Source organism: Eptatretus burgeri, chromosome 9, assembly GCF_056783735.1.
Source record: "Eptatretus burgeri isolate ZD-2024b chromosome 9, Ebu_testis_v1, whole genome shotgun sequence".
In the NCBI taxonomy this organism is placed as follows: Eukaryota; Metazoa; Chordata; class Myxini; order Myxiniformes; family Myxinidae; genus Eptatretus; species Eptatretus burgeri.
In genome coordinates, this window is record NC_140969.1 from 95,819,380 (window position 1) to 95,836,694 (window position 17,315).

Sequence of the window (17,315 nt, forward strand, 5' to 3'; positions counted from 1 at the left end):
AATTGGGCAGGAAGGATGAATAAGGCTTGGAGTAATCCCAGATATCTATTTTCTACCCTACTTCTCTGCATAATAAACACATTGTTGTTAATTATTCCTTGCTAATTTCAGATTTTCCTCGGCAACATCTAAAATTGCATTTGACTTCTTCTGGCAAACGAATAACAAAGCTTACTTTCATTATTCCCATTCCTGAATCGTATTCTTTTCTAACCAATGTTGTTTTCTTGAATTTTAAGCAGCAGTGACCAGTTGCTCAAATGCTCCAATGAAGCATCCTTTAATGTTGAATCCCCATCAGAGTAAAATGAGTTGCAGATTAGACTGATATCAGCCATTCACTTACAGTTCTTTCTTGAATTGTGCATAATGGAAATGATCCTTCAAATTGTAAGTATAAATGTTTAATGTGTGAATCGTCTTGATGAGTTCTTTCGGAGTGAAATATAATGAAAAGTTTCATATTCTTTAACGAGAGGATTGAAGGATATTTTTTTATTATTATTTTTTTTTTATTAAGCTTATCTGGAATTTCAATTCCAGATAATTTATTGTCATTGCACACAGTCCATCCATCCATCTCCTTTTTTGACTTCTCCAGCCAAACCGCGAAGCCGATCTGGCTGAAATTTGGCAATAACATTCCTCTCCTGACTAGTAACAGGAATTTCAAAGCTCGTTCCGGTCACTTGACTTCAAGTATGTCAAAATGGCCGACTTCATAAATTTTTGGGAAAAATAGTGTAAATTCCTTCAAAAATCTTCTTCTCTCGACGTACAAGTCAGAATGCTACTAAATTTGGGTTTCAACATTTGGATAGAGTAGGGATGTTAAATTGTGGATTCCATGCTGATCACATGACCAGAAGTGTGTCAAAATGGCAGTGCCGCAAATTCCTTCAAAAATCAACTTCTCCAAACCCACCAGTCAGAATGCTACCAAATTAGGGTTACAACATTTGGATAGGGTAGGGATGTAAAACTGTGGTCATGCCGATCACGTGACCGGAAGTGTCTAAATGGCCGACTTTGCCAATTTTGGGAAAATCGCATAAATTCCCTCAAAAATCTTCTACTCCAGACCCATCAGTCAGAATCTTACCAAATTTGGGTAACAACTTTAGGATACGGTCCTAATGTTAAGTTGCTGAGGCCAAGCTGATCAAATGACCGGAAGTGTCAAAACGGCAGTCGTGCAAATTTCTTTCAATATCTTCCCCTCTCCAGACCCACCACTGAGAATTCTAAAAAATTTGGGTTGCAACATTAGGCTCAGGCCCAGATAAGCTCCAGGTCCAGTGGTCCTATTTTTTTTGCTCTTGATATATGCTGTTTTAAATGTTTTTGTTAATTTTTTTATTTTTATTTTTCATCATATTTAACCAGAGATATCTTGCCTTCCCTTTTTTATTTTTTATTTATTTTTATTTTTAATCATATTTTTGTTTTTGTTGCAGATTGTCCATATTGGTGCAAAATTCATGTTTGTTTCTGGCATATTGATATCTGGCGTTTGCACTGTGCTCTTTGGGTAAGTTTGGGTTTTTAAGTGAAGAATCGCCTCTTCCACAGGAAGTCTCTTTGCTGCAATATACTTGTATGTGTATTAGCTGAATTGAAGTTCAACTGTGGTTTGCTTTTTCTTTTAAATACTTTCAGGTTAAGTTCATGCAATTCTGTTTATTCTTCAACACTGTACAATTAATTTTGTTTTAGTTCAGATTGATAATTGCAAAATAGGAAGTTTGAAACAGGATGGGTAATATTGTGGAGAGGGATTTCTATATTTGTAATATGTTGAGGTTAATTTTTATTTTATTTTTAAATTTTTCTTTTTTGGGGGTGTTTGTTCAGACTGCTCGACAAAGCTTCATCTGGCCCAATGTACATAACCTTGTGCTTCGTGGTGCGTACTTTTGATGCCATCGGTTTTGCTTTCTCGTCGACGACATCCAGTGCAATCATGGCTCAGAACTTTCCTGACAACATCGCAACTCTAATGGTGGGAACACTTTGATTTGGTTACCATTAATACCACCGCCTTTTGCGACCTCTTGAGACCATGCAGTTGAAATCGTGATTTTATAATTTGTTCATATATACGCATTGATTGTGTGTTTATTTTGAGCTGCTTGAATGATTTGTGAGATGGAAGTGGACTGCCAAGTTGAAATCCTGGAAGGAAGAGTGTAGTTAAATCTAAGACTGGTCCACAAATTGGAGAAAAGAGAAACAAATGAGTAGAAGTGTACACTGAGCTTACTTTTGAGGGTTTAACTGGATGTAGGGGAGGGGGTTGGTTACTGGGGTGCCTATAAAGCTTGTTTTGGGGAGTTTAACCAGGTGAGGGGGGGAGGGGGGGGTTACTCGAGAACACTAAGCATGTTGGTTTTGGTTCTGCTGGGTGGTGTATGTTAGTTTGGTTGTGCTGGGGGGCACAGGCTAGTTTGGTTGTGCTGGGGGGCACAGGCTGGTTTGGTTGTGCTGGGGGGCACAGGCTGGCACAGGCTGTGCTGGGGTGGTGTTTGTTGCTGGAGTGAACATTAAGCTTGTTTTGGGGAGTTTAACCAGGTTGGTTGTGGGTGGAGGCAGACTCCCCTGACCTCTTGTTGAGAATTTAAGCCTGCATCCATGGTTGAAAGAGAAGCATTGCATATCTAAAGTAACCTGGATTGAAACAAAATATTTGGTAAGATGTCAGGTTGTTTGAAAAACGGAAAGACTGCAAGCATTGGTGATTGATTCCATTACTTTTCTTTATAATAACTAGAAGCACCCTCTCCCTACGGGAGCCCTCAAGGGGGTCATGTTATTATATTTATGCCTATTTTACTCCAAGTGGTCCCAGGATTACACACCCCAAAAAATGGTTGCGATTGGTTCAGCCATTTTTGCGGTACCTGGGAACAGACAGACAGACAGATGGTGAATTATCGTAAGATGATAAAGCTCAGGTGGTAAGCTTACTGGTGGAGAAGATTTATTTTTGCATCCTTTTGATTGATAAGAGCTGTTGTCTCCCAGGCATATGGGAGGTGGCCAAAGGTATGAAGGGCAAGAAGAAAGAAACCAAAGCAGCAGAGCAGGATTTTAGAACAGTCACTCATCAGGGATGTGGGACTGAGGCAGGACAAATGTTTCTGTTTATAATGGCTGTGAAAGACTGAGATCAGTCAGCAGTGGCTGAGAGGGTATTGCATAAGAGCAGAGTCTGCAGAGAGAGAATCTTTATTGGGTATGAAGGGTAAAATACATCAAAGGTTTACATGACAAGGTTCTACTAGGACATTGAAGGAGGAGACTTGTTGGGGAGTTCAGCTTTGAGAACAATTTTCTTGTGTGCCAAAGAATGGACACATTTGTTGCAACTCTTAGAGTGACCTAAAGTTTCCCTCAGTTCGGTTACCCTTCCGTGGCGAGAAAGAAAGCAGTTTCACTGTACATGACTAGCCACAGAATGCCATGTTCTCGAGTTGAGGAAGAATAGGACCCGTGCAGTGGTTTACAGATATAATATATATATATATCCTGGTGTTGGCGCAGTGGTTAGGGCAACGCCTTGGGATCCAAAAGGTGCTGAGTTCAAGCCCCGTTGGGCCACTGAATTAATACACCAGGGGGTTGACTCAGCCTGTCATCCTTCCGAGGTCGGCGAAATGAGTACCAGTGTACTGGGCCGGTGTATACCCCGGTTAAAATAGGTGTACCATATCCCTGTGTCGTAAGAGGCGACCAGGGTTGTGTCAGGAAGGGCATCCGGCGTAAAACATGTGCCAAATCACTATGCGGATCATGCGGATGATCCGCTGTGGTGACCCCGAATGGGAGCAGCCGAAAGAAGAAGAAGAATAAAAAAACAATATATATATATATATATATATATATATATATATATATATATATATATATATATATATATATATATATATATATATATATATATATATATATATATATACGCAATCGAGGCTCATGGGAGAGCGAGGTGAGAGTATAAAAAGGCAACACACCGACAGTTGGGTAGCAGGGCAAAGCAGGGGAATTAACAAATAAGAAAGAGGAAACTCAAGATCAGATCCGAACGAGCCCATGGCCTGGACAAGGATACACCTACCCAGCACAAAAACGCATGTCGAGGCACTCATTGAGAGGCATAAACACATTGACTTCCGGTTGGGGGATTTTTTTTCCACGTGTTGGTAGAATCTTCCGCTTCCACCTCAGAGCTAAGTTTCTGAACCAAATTTGTCGTATTTTCTGTGATATCTTCGTCCGTGTGTTGCAATTATATCCCGTCCAATTTTCTGTTCTGAATCGTATCTTGTTTGTGCTCTGTTTGTCTAATTTGTTTTCATGTTGTTCAATGCCTACTTAAGCCGCTCCTTTGCTAGCAACTGTGAAAATTATCTCCCTTTTGTCTCCGTATTCCTCATTTTGCTTCTTTCTTCCGAAGTATTTTACTTCGCCTTCAACATGTTTCCATGGCAACTATTGTCTACTTCCCCTCGTCATTTCAAAAAAAAATAAAAATTTGTTTTCACTCCACAGCGATCTTTTTCCGTCGCCACCAGAGGTGGACGAAAGTTATTTTCACCCAATTTTGTCTGTCTGTTTGTTATTTGCGAAATCCAAGATTCGAAGATTTTGCAAGTAATATTGGTTCATGTGGTCAGTTTTTCTGTTTGTCTGTTTCATTTGCCTACAGGTCAAATTTTTACTCTGATCTTCATGAAACTTAACCACCTGGTAGAGGTAGTGACAAGCTGGAAGCCTAAATTTTTGAGGTCAAAAGTCAAGATCACATAAATCATCAATTTTCATCTGATTCACTTGATATATACTGTCTACAAAACTGAAAACATGGGTTGACGAACTCTCGGTTGACCTGTGTGAGTATATCTATGAAGTACATGCTGTTTGAACGTGAGTTGGACCCTGAGTACATCTTTTTTCATATATATATATATATATATATATATATATATATATATATTTTGTATACATAGTCTAGGCTCGAGGAAGAGCTGGTACACTGAATGGATCAGGACAAGAGGAAGAGGGGGGTGGGGGGCACCAACAACAGAGTTGAAGGCCAAGATAGAGGGAGACTTGGACAAACAATAGGTGTGAGTAGAAATGTGGCAAGGGGAGGACAAGATGAATACAGGAGGGAATAAAGTTGAAATTTGGAAGGAAGGGCTGAGGGTGGGCTTGGGTTGGTTGGGTGGGTGGGTGGGCTTGGGTTGGTGTGGTGGGTGGGCTTGGGTTGGGGGTGTGAGAGTAGAAATGACAATGTTTTTAGATTGCGGACGATCTGAGATGGTGGTAAGAGCTGTCTTGAAGACATGGAGGAAAGAATGAGATTGAAGACCATGTGGAAGTTGGTTCCACAGGTGGGGAATAAAGAGGAATGAATGAGTCGAGGTGAGCAGTTATCCTGCATTTCAGTAGTTCAACAGAAGTGGGTTGTTGGTGGACCTTGTGTGCCCTGCAGAAACCTGCAGGGGACAAAGCAGAGAAATAAGAGGGTGCAAAACCAGAAACGATGTGGTAGAATATTGATAGACCACCGAACTGTCTGTGATGGCATAGTGATAGACCCATAGATTCAGCTTAATCGTGGGAGATTCCAATAACCTTGAAGGCCTTGGTTTCCACGGTGTCGAGCTGGGTAAGTTGTGAGGCTGAGGAGCCAGCCCTGAGGGGAGAGCAGAACTCATCATTGAAGGCCTTGAGGGTGAATAGGAGTTCAGGTGTGCCAAGGAAGGACTTTGTACAACGGAGGATGTCCAGTTGGTGGCTGGCTTTGGAGGCCAACTTTGAAATGTGGTTTGCTCAAGAAAGATGATGGCTGATGGTGAGACCCAGGAGTTTGAATGACTGAATATCCTAAAGATGATCACTGACTGGTCAGTCTGGCTTCTTCCACTTTATTTCTGGACTTGCACCCACTTCCCTCTCAATGCTTTGTCCCCCCCACCCCCCAGGTATCCACAGGACGCATGCGGTCCACCAACAATCCCCTCTCAGTGGAACTGCCTAAATCCAGAATTGCTGCTCATCTCCGCTCATTTATTCCTTTCTCCCTTTTTCCCCACCTGTGGAACCACTCTTTTATATTCTCTTCAATCTCATTCTTCCCACCAAATCTTCAAGACAGCTGTTCACCATCATCTCACATCATCCCCCACCCATAAATCATGATCTTTTCTACACCCGTTAAAACCGCATCCCTCCCAAAATTTTGCTTATGTCTCCATCTTGTTCACCCTTTGCGTTCTCCCTTACCCCTCATTTCAGACATCCCTTGTTTATCTACATCTACTTTCTCCCTCCGCCCTACTGTTGGTGTTTTCCTCTTTCTCCTAAGGTCAGGTATGGGAGCATCCGTAGGAGCAGCGCATCGCTGCGTTCACTTTCCGCCGGTCCTCCAGGGGCCTCCATCTCCTGCCTTCCTTTCTCCTGGTGTTCCCTTTGTTTTGTTGTGTTCTGATTTTGTTTTGCCATAGCTCTTCCATGAGCCGAGAGCATGTATATTAAAAAAACAAAAAAACTTGGTGGATGAGTTGTTGAGTTGGTGACAAAAACAAGCTGATTCGATTTTGGTTCAGCAAAGGATGCAGATCTGGCCTTTCAATGGGTTACAAAATGTAACCTGTTCAGGCTTCATGTCCCCCACCCTTTCTACATTCCCCCTCACCATACCCGTTCCATCCTTCCCCTACACCCCACCCACTTAATCCTCCCCCTGCCCCCCATACACTCAAACATTCTCATTCACCCTGCCCCCGCATAGCCTCCGCACCTGTCCCTAACGATGTGGACCTCGACCATCCAAGGTTTCTGCTCCAACCTGACAGACCTATTAATCCAGGCCATTGACAATAAACCAGACATCATCTGTTTAACTGTATCCTTCCTCACACAGGACATCCCAAACTCGACTCCTTAGTGTGTCTCCCTGGCTTTTGTCTCCTCCAATTTGAAAGGCCTGAACTCCGCCCTGGCGGTGGAGTTGCACTTTACATAAGTTTCTCTCTGTTCTTGTACTGATGTTACACCTCCCAGCCAACCAGGAGTACCTATGGTTGTGAATTCCCCTCTGCTTCCACCTCTTCTTAGTCTGTGTTGTACCTTCCTCCAAACAGTAACAGGGTGCAGGAGAGCCAGAAAACTATATATCTCTCTCAGACAACATGGACCAACTTTTAACCACTCATCCATATTCTCTCTCCCTCATATGTGGAGATTTAAATTGTCACCATGCAAATTGGTGAGGTATTGGTACCTCTCTCACCAGCCATAGCTCTTCAGGAAGACTTCTATGACTCCATGGGACTGACTCAATCTGAACTTTCCCAACCGGATTTCTCCCAATGGCAAATCCTCCCTTCTGGACTTCGTGATTACAAACGTCCCTGGAAATGTTACGAATCTGGGACCCATCGCACACAACATACAGGTCCTACAGAACAGTTATATCGGTATGTGTTTTAGTTAGGGTCCCCGTCCCTTGTTTAATGGGTGAATAAATGTTCATGTGCTGCGAGTTACTTTGATAGTCAGGGTTTTCTTTTATTTTTACACCACCAACAACGCCAGCATCTCCTTCACCTTCACCTCGCTCTGGCCGATGCCATGGTGGGCGGAGTTCATGGAGGAGCCTCGCGGCGGCCCTCAACCAATCAGCGTGGTATGAGTGAGGTGGCCGCCCCTCAGCCAATCAGACCCCGCGACGGTGAGAAAGGCGGTCCACGCGACGTCACCACGCCCCCGGGCCAATCGACGGACTTGCCGCTCGTTTTGGCCAATGACAGGGCGACGAGCGATTCTGCACGCCAAAACCGTCCAGTGGGGGAAGGTGGAGGCGTCCCCCGCCCCCCCCCCCCCCGAGAGAAGGGTGAATATAGGCACGGCGCGATCGGACCAAAGGGCTTAGCTTGAGAGATCCTCCTCTTCCTCCACAAGAGATCCTCCTCTTCCTCCACAAGAGATCCTCCTCCTCCTCGACAATAACCGCAAGGGTTGCGCGCCGTGTCTCGGTCGGTGAACCAGGAGAGAGAAACGGGTGACACGAGTGGAGATCGCGTTCTCCTCACACGCGAGAGGTCTGAGTCCCGCCACCCCACCAGCTCGAAGACCACACGAGGTGGACAGGTCTGAGGCAGGCTCTGGTCTTCAGCTCGCCTTTCCCTCCGAGCTGGAGGCCTCAATAAAGGCTGTGGCCACTGGTTCTTTGTGTGTGTGTGTGTGTGTGTGTGTGTGTGTGTGTGTGTGTGTGTGTGTGTGTGTGTGTGTGTGTGTGTGTGTGTGTGTGTGTGTGTGTGTGTGTGTGTGTGTGTGTGTGTGTGTGTGTGTGTGTTTGTGGCGCCAGTCTATTAAGTAAAACTGTTAAGTGCCTTATACATTATTTGCATTTCATTCCTTCTATATTTGGTTAACTCTGCCTTCTTGTGTGCCCCCCCCCGCCCCATTATAAATAAATACATTTGTTAAATGTATCAGTTCGTTGCTGTGTTTCTTCCATTGGCTTAGCGTGACGCGTGTGGAGAATTAGCAAGGCCGGTGTTGCCACCGTAAGGGAACATTTGGACCGACGGATCTCGGTGATCATCCGCTCGGGTCACACACGGCTCGAGCACGATAGCGGCTCGTTCTGTACGAGCGCCGCCGAGGTTGTGAATCCTCGTTAGAGCGCCACGTGGTCTTCTAGGTATTTTGAAGATTGGCAAATAACCCTGTACCATGTGGTGGATTTCTTGACTATTCACGGTCCTGCGACAGAGCCGTACCTTTCGGAGTTCTCCGGAATGGTACGATCTAAATTCCAGGTGTTCGGTAGAGTCGACCCTGCTGCTTCATCTGGCAGTCGAGCTCTCAGCCGATACTCGGCCCACAACAATATCTCATGCTCTTCATATGCTCCAATTGGTTCATTTGATCATATGCTTCTGAGAGTCAACATCTTTCTGCCTATTCTCAGAGAGCTTCCTCAGTACCAGCAATCTGGCATTTCACTCAAGTAGATTGACAGGGACTGCAAGCAGCCCCGTCTCTCTCTCTTCAGGACTGGTCTTCCATTTCTACTACTCTGATATTTACTCAGCCTAAGAATTGTTCCACAGAATCCTGCTCTCTTATGCACAGATTCATCCCATCTCATCTTCAGTTCTCTGATCCTTCTTCCACAGCAAATGCCTCACTACAGGATTCATGGTACACTAAATCCTGTGGTGAGGCAGTTGCTCTGAAACAACCTGCCTTCCTTTCCTGGAAAGCAAACTCAACCAAAGGAAATCTCAGCTCATTCCACAAAGACTGCAACAAGTGTGTGTCCACTCTCAGGAGAGCCAGAAAACATCAGTTGAACCTCAAGAATGAACTTTCAAACTTGTCTCGGTCCTCTAAAACTCTCTGGTGTCTTGTTTAGTCTGTCTCTGGAGAATGCTCCCCCTCCATCCCTTCCTTTTCTTCAAATGGCACCACAGCTGACTTCACTTGTGAGAAGGCCGAATGCCCCAAGTCTGTGTTTGCTTCCAAAACTTGTGTCCCCAACCCTTCACTCTGTACTCACCCTCCCCAGTTATACCCAACTGTTCCTGGACTCTGTCATTTGCACCTGAGAATGTGGAGAAGTTTCTGGCAACCTTCAATTCTGAGTTTGCAGCTGGATTGGATGGCATCAGCTCACGTATCCTAAAAACCTGCTCTGCCGCTCTTCTTGCACATCCCCTCTCTGACATTTTTCACCCTATTGTTTACTCTGGGCCATCTTCCACCTGCTTGGAAATCCACAAACATCGCTGCAAAGAGTTGCAAAAACTGATCTTGATTACAAACTGATAAACTTGCTTCCAAACATCAAATTCATGGAATTGATCATCACAGTTGATATGAAATCATTCCTTTTCTCCAACGGCCTCATCCCAAATCATGAACTCTGATTCGGACCAGGTCACTCCACCTTGGACATGCTGCTCTTACTCTCCTAACAATAGACGGACACTGTCAATGTCAGACTTGAGATCAGGGCCATTTCTCGAGACATATCTTGAGCGATTGATGCAGTCTGACACACTGCCTTGCTCTCCAAATTCTCTGCTTATGACATCCAAGGCCAACTCCACTCTTGGGTTACTGACTTCTTCTACTCTCACAGCCAAGGTATTGCTCTCAACAGAATCCTTTCATCTCTTCTTCCTGTTAAGGTTGGAGTGCCACAAGGTATAGTCTTTTTCTTCGTTTTCGTCTTCTTCCCTTTAAAGGGCTCTTTCAGCGTATCACGAAGATGATCAGTTTGTGTTCGCATGCATGTACAACATGTCGATTGATGTTGGTCTGAATTCATTACCTCTGTCACCACCGGTGAATGAGGTTATGTTTTCACCCCTTTCTGTCTGTCTTTTGTTTGTGTGCAGGATATCTCAAAAAGTTGTGGACGGATTTGGACTAAACTTGGTTGGGTGTGCAGCAAGAACGAATTGATTCAATTTTGGTGAAGATCCGAATCCAGATCTGGATACGAGAATTATTTAATTTTTAAAGTGATTCTTCACCATTGAGAGAAATGGCCAAAAACGATATAGTACTGTAGAACATGATATTTAAAAAATGTGTTGGGCCCGATAAGTTCTTGTGGATCAGGCATTACGTGGCGGAGGTATGTGCACTACCGAGTGCCCTTCTCGTTTGCACATGTTTTCAGGTTTTTTCCTGAGAGATGGGATCTCTCTCTCTCTCCATCTCGCTCTCTCCATCTCGCTCTCTCAATCTCCCTTATGGCAAAAAAAAGATGTCCCTCTTTCTCTCTCTATCTCCCTCCCTCTTTCTCTTTCTATCTCCCTCTCCTTATCTCTCTCTGCCGTTTGTCTGGTGATCAAATGTAAGTCCTACGTTATCAATCCATGACAATCAAAATCGTTGCATCACTCATCGGGGAAGGTAAAACTTCCTTCCATCTTTTTGGCCATCATCACAAATTCACTCACATTGGAGTATGAATTATGACTGACACCTAAAGCTGTGACCCAGGCCTGTGTAATGCTCTAACAAGGGATTGCATCAAGCAAGAAAAACGGATATCACCACATGCCCCATTTGAATCTATTTTGTCACAAAAATCTGATATGGCGGCACAAGTCTGGTTATTGTGGGTTTTCATTTTATTTGCCGATTCGAACTTTATTTCTTTTCACAAAGTACTACTGTAATGGTTCCTTGTTATAATGTGGGATTTTGGTCAAAATTGAAGACTGCTTATTTTTGTAACCTCTGGGGAAGGTGACCTTCATTAGATAATGTCACAGTGCAACTTCAATGAAATGCGTATTGATGGTTGAGCTACCTCTCAACTTTCATGTAACACCAAAGTCATCTCAAAGTCAATTTGGGCCGAAGTTGGATCAAAGCTCGAGTTGTGCGGTCAACGCAAAAATTGCTAAGTTGATCAAATCTATAAAATGCAACACTTATCTCAAAAGCTATTTCTATAGCAGGTCTGACATTTTGCAACAATGTTTCGCGAAAATCCCAAAGAGTGAGATAATTGTCAAAATAGGTGACAAAATATAATGCAGTTAAAATAATAATAATCATCATCACCACCACCACCGTGCACCATATGGAGTATCGGTGCTGCTGAAGCAGTTTCTTAGTTAGTTAGACACGCCTGGTCAGGTCGGCATGACGACACAGGAAGTCAGGGCAGTAATTTGTTCAAGCTGCTGGCGATAACTCACTTGTTCTTTGTGAAGGACACCGTGGGATTTATAACGTCTAGCAACAAATGCTTGCATATGGGACACCCAGTTTTATGTCCATCTGAGGGACTGCACACACAATGATGATGCCACCAGCCTGCGAAACACCAGGATGGTGGTTGATAGCTTAGGCTGACATTCAAGCCCAGACTTTAGAGTTTAGACCATCCTGCCAGCTTGCAGTTCAAATAACATTGTGAAATGAGAAACTTTGTCGGTCTGCTTGATCCCGTTTGTTACACAATCGGGGAGGTGTACTTGGTGCAATTTTTGATTGGCTATGCCATAGAACCCATCTTTGTTTACATAATGTCGAGTGTGCATGTAATATGTATATATTGGTTTTGTGCATCCTTTCCAGGGCGTCCTGGAAATCTTTACTGGTCTAGGTTTACTACTGGGTCCACCATTGGGTGGCTTTCTTTATAGTGCATGGGGATACGAAATGCCCTTCTTCATCATAGGAGGCCTCTTGCTGCTCATGGTTCCTTTAAACATGATACTGCTTCCTTCTCAAGGTGTGTTTGACACTCAATTTCTACTCTTATTTTTGTGAATTTGTTTGGGCCAAGTGTTGCATCAATGAATACACCATCTTTTGGAGGGAACATTAAGCCAGCTGTCTGTTCGTCTTTTGTGTTGCATGTGATGACTCTTGCTTTCTGAAAACAGTCTCCAGGATCATGCAAGTTTCTGTTTCAGTGATGATCCAACTAGCTGTCCCACATCATGTTCAAATGCATATAAGCTTGGCAGATTATTGGTTCACGAAAAAAGTGAAAAAATCTTTTCACGAAAAAAATAAGTGACCACTATATTCATTATTGTTGTGTGCCTGTCTATCTGTCTGTCTGTCTGTCTGTCTGTCCCGAGCATAGCTCCGTGTGTTTTGATCCGATCCTGATAAAATTTTGGTGGGAGGTTTATATCATGATCAAGTTGTGTTTTCCTGAGAATGGGCATGGTGCGCCCATTATGGGCGGAGCCATGCCCAAAAAACATGTGCTTTTAGGGGGTAGCCGATTTCAATTTGCATCTTCTCCGAGGGGGTTTGTTGAATCTGACAGGGGTTTTGGTATTTGGTTAGCCCAATGGCACCTGCACAGCCCCACGGAGCTCGATTTGTTTTTTTTTGTTTTTGTTTTTTTTTCATTCATTTTCGTCACAAGGTCACGAACTTAGAAAATTTCGAATTTTGACATAAAAATCATACGACCGCCCAAACTTTGAGAGCTAGGATGACTATTTTTTATGCATAATCTTGAGGTCATTCCCCACCTAAAGTCTTGAAACCATTTTGCTCTATCTCGAACACCTTGCCCGTGGCGCCCCCTTCAAGTTTGTTTTTACGCTGATTTCATCAAAGTATGGATAATCCGAGGAGTGCAAAATTCCATAAAGCCTATATGACGTTGTATTGTTCCTGGAATGTTCCAGAGGAAGTTATGCACCAAAGGTCATAATCCTTGACCTTTGACCTTTAAAGTTCACAAAGGTCAAATTTTCAAAGTTGTGGGAATCGAACCGGGTTTTTGACCTTCTTCGACGAACTAACTCCAATAAGCTATAGCACGTATCCTGTTTCCTTATTTTAATGTCCACAACATTGTTTTGTGACCTTTAAAGGTTATGCGAAGGTCAAATTTTTTAAGTTGTTGAACGAAACCAGGTTTTCGACATTTTGCACCTAATAACCTGTCACTCGTACCACATCATGTTAATCATTTTTATAACTTGGTCAAACATTATCACATTGTCTCATCCTTGACTTCTGAAACAATCTACATCGTCAAATACCGCTCGTGAACCATCGTCGTCTTCAGATGTGTATATATATATATATATATATATATATATATATATATGTATGTATGTATGTATGTATGTATGTATGTATGTATATATATATATATATATGTATGTATGTATGTATGTATGTATGTATGTATGTATGTATGTATGTATGTATGTATATATATATATATATATATATATATTGTTGTGGAGCCGGGTGTCGGTGGCGAGCACGACCGCAAGGTGGAGCAGTAGAGTTGGCTCCACTGAACACCTGGAATGTATAGGTCATCACCCCGAATAACTCCGGAGCCGATGGGTCCCTTATCGGACCGAAGATCGCCAATAGGTCGACCATGTGGGATAGGGTCGATTGCCAATTTCAATTTACCTAAATACTCACGTCGTCCAAACTACCGGGGAAATTCACCCTCGGCGGAGCTTGAGCGGAACGAGCCGTTGGCTTGCTCGAACCGTGCGTAATAGTTAACGAGGTCCGTCGGTCCAAATGCACAATTTGCCGCTTCCCAAATTTCCCAACACGCACCGTGCGAAACCAATGAAGAAAACACAGAAACAAGCTGAAACATTTAACGGGATTTATTTATAATGGGGGGGATGGGAACGCAGAAAGAGCAGAGTTAAACCGACTAAGCAATGTAATCGATGTACAAGCAAAAAGCACTTAACAATTCCTACTTACAGACGGGGCCCAAGGACACACGCGCACACACAAATACCCAAAAAGAAGATGGACCTCGACGGTCTTCATTCGGCTCTCCAACCGAGGAGGATAGTTCGGCTGGAAGTCAGGATGGCTGGCTACCTGGCTGCGAACGCGCGGCTGGATGTCCACCCCTTCCCAAAGCTCCAGTCGCCAAAGGACGGACCAGGGCAGCCGAATCCAGAGGAGGCGAGACGAGGTGACCTCCCGTGCTGAGTTGGCCGATCGCTTGTCGTACTGTGCCGGACAAGACGCCTCGGATGAGTGGACGAAGCAGCGAGCGCCAGCAGACAGTCAGGTGATCTGGCAGACCAAAAACCCAGCTCCGACTCACTCACTTAAGTCGGATCGCCCCGGACAATTATTCACCCCTTCTCCAGATGGGAGGCGACGCCACCTCCGACCCGCTCTCGCTCACTGGACGGTTTTAGCGCGCAATGGTGCTCGTCGCCCCCGTGATTGGCCAAAAGGGGCGCCAAGTCCAAGTCATAATATGCATATTGACCGGTGTTACCTCAATTATCATTGGAGTCAGCCTATTGAGCACAGCTGCAACAACTCCTTGGGCATGGTAACCATTAGAACGACCAGACCAATAGTAGGTGTAACCACCCGCCATGATCTCGCCACAATCCGGTCTCTGAACCTTAGAGAGTGCTGCAATACCGATGTCCAAACGCTTGAGCTCAGATGATAACAGAGACAGGTAATCATCCTCTTTTAGGGATAGGACATTCCAGGCACCCACCTGAAGGGACCGCTTCAGGTTAACCAAAGGAGACCGCCGTTTGGTGGATGACACCTTAGCATCACCCCGACACACACTACCGCAATGTGACCCGGGAAGGTTACCCCGTGTTTTCCCTCTTCTCATCAAAGATTGGGGGTCCCGAAGGCTTTGTCCCAATCCTGTAATCTGGTGAGCTGCCCTGCTAAGTGCAGCTGCACAGGAGGTACTCCCATGGTGTGGGTTTTCAGATTTTTGTTTTTGTGCTTTTCGTATGTTTTGCGGAATGAAGGGTTTTACGGTGCCGGAGTGCAAATTCTGCCACCAACCTCCTAATAAAAAGAAACCCAACTGCAGACGACGTCCGCAGACACAGTTGGGCACGAGATATGGATGGCTGTTGGCTCACAAGGAGCTCCTCTGCCCTTTGACAGGTTTTGTTTTTATTCCTGCTGGGTGTCCATATCATACACCCTCCTCACCAAGAAACTTGGTGGGGGAGACGGTTTAGTCACCGACAACCCGACCATGAAACAGGTTCGTACAGTTTTTCATGGTACCTGCAGCAAGTCACAGATCTAATCTGATCTGAACTGACAGCAGATGTTTGGTGCCCTTAATATGATTAAAAAAATGAAATCTAAACTGCCTTAGCACCACTTTAATGTTTCAGATGCTCCTAAATCAGCAACATTCTCCAATAAACATTCAACACATTTTCTTTTGATCATTTCCAGGTAGATTAAAAAAAATTACCAATTAATGGTCATTTATGATTTTTTGTTGCAGCGGCACAATGGTATTGTTTATGTTCTATTTCCCAGCAACCATCTCATTATTTCTGACAATGCCTCAGTTAATCACCATTATTTGTTTGGAATTTCTACCTCTGGTACAGTTAACTGTTCCATTGTTTCTACCTTTGGTACATTGGAACTGCACCACCTCATTATTGGCATGATTTTCGAGGCATTGCTTGAGCTTGTGTATTGAGTGGCTATTATGGAAAAGTGGATTATCAACTGGTATGTTTTGTCCCATTGTTTAGAGGGAACAATCTTCAAAGCGTCCTTTTTTCGTCTCCTCATGCTACCTCCAATCATCATGTCGTCAGTGCTCGTGGTTCTCCAAGCGTGCTCAGTTGGCTTTCTTGACCCAACTATTTCAATATTCCTCAAAAATCAGGTGAAATTTAAAGTTTGCTTTTCTTCCATGCAGTAAATGCAATATAGTATAAAATCTGAAAGTATTGGAACAGTGCACCCAAACTTGAGATTAACATTCCCAAGCTTTATCAAGATTCCTTGTTCTATTGTAGACAACACCCAAAGTATCAACTTTGATGGAATGCTATTGTGAGTGCCCTTGTATCTAGCAGTGTAAACAAGCACCTTGTCTTCTTCCAATGTCTATTAGTAATGGGTTTGAAGACAACAACAATGGAAATCTGTCAGAGCCTTTCAGCATTGAAAACTTTCTTCCGTTCTTTCAGTAACCCTTCATTTAATCCCCATCACGAGGTCTGTCTTCGTTTATCATAATTATGGATCATGATAAGTCCTAGTCTACAGAAAATGCCACCACACGACCATTAACTTTTACTATTGTGTACCCCTCGTCGTGCATCCCACACCCTCCGCTGTGCATCATGTAATCCCCCTTTTCCACACCCCTCCCAATCGCCTGTCTTGCTGCTGCTGCTCTGGATATTGTGTGTTTAACAAATACGTTTCTCTTGTCTGATGTTCTGACCCCTCTGTTTCTCTCTCTGGCTATTCTCTTCTACATTTTGATGGGCAATGTTACTGTGTGTGTCAAGTGCTCCATTGCTCATTGTCTGTTCTCACTAACCACTCCAAGCCCTCTGGAATACCTTTGCCGTGTCTACATCTCTGCAACTACTTAATGCTTGTCTGTGTAGTATATACCCGAACATAACGACTCTCCATACATCTCTTTTTTTTTTTTTCCTCAAACAAAGATAAACTCATAATCATCCATTCCAAATCTATGTTCCTCATCTATGGTGATTTCAGCTATCACCATGCCAGCTGGCAGAGTGTTGGCTCAGCATCAATCAATGATATACCATTGCAACAACATGACTCTGTGGGATTTACTCGAACTGTAAACTTCCCAACATGGATTTCTCCGACTGCTTCATCCTCTCTCATGGACCTTGTAATGAATAACTTTCCATCCAATCTCTTGTTCTTCTTCTGCCCCTATAGGCTATTATGATCATTTTATTGTCAAAGCCCATATCTCTCTGAATATTGTAAGGTGGCAACCTCATTGACGTAGAATATGG

General features: G+C 43.8%; 1 protein-coding gene across 3 annotated transcripts in view; it reads left to right on the forward strand.

Annotated features, from left to right (window-relative positions):
- The window catches only part of LOC147020683 (MFS-type transporter SLC18B1-like), a 73,664-nt gene that overhangs the window by 20,877 nt on the left and 35,472 nt on the right, over positions 1-17,315 (forward strand). For all 3 annotated transcript variants that reach the window (XM_085896223.1, XM_085896224.1, XM_085896222.1), the window contains 4 exons: positions 1,458-1,531; positions 1,855-2,002; positions 12,121-12,277; positions 16,053-16,189. In XM_085896223.1, coding sequence (XP_085752349.1) covers positions 1,458-1,531; positions 1,855-2,002; positions 12,121-12,277; positions 16,053-16,189 — 516 coding nt within the window. The remainder of the gene's footprint in view (positions 1-1,457; positions 1,532-1,854; positions 2,003-12,120; positions 12,278-16,052; positions 16,190-17,315) is intronic.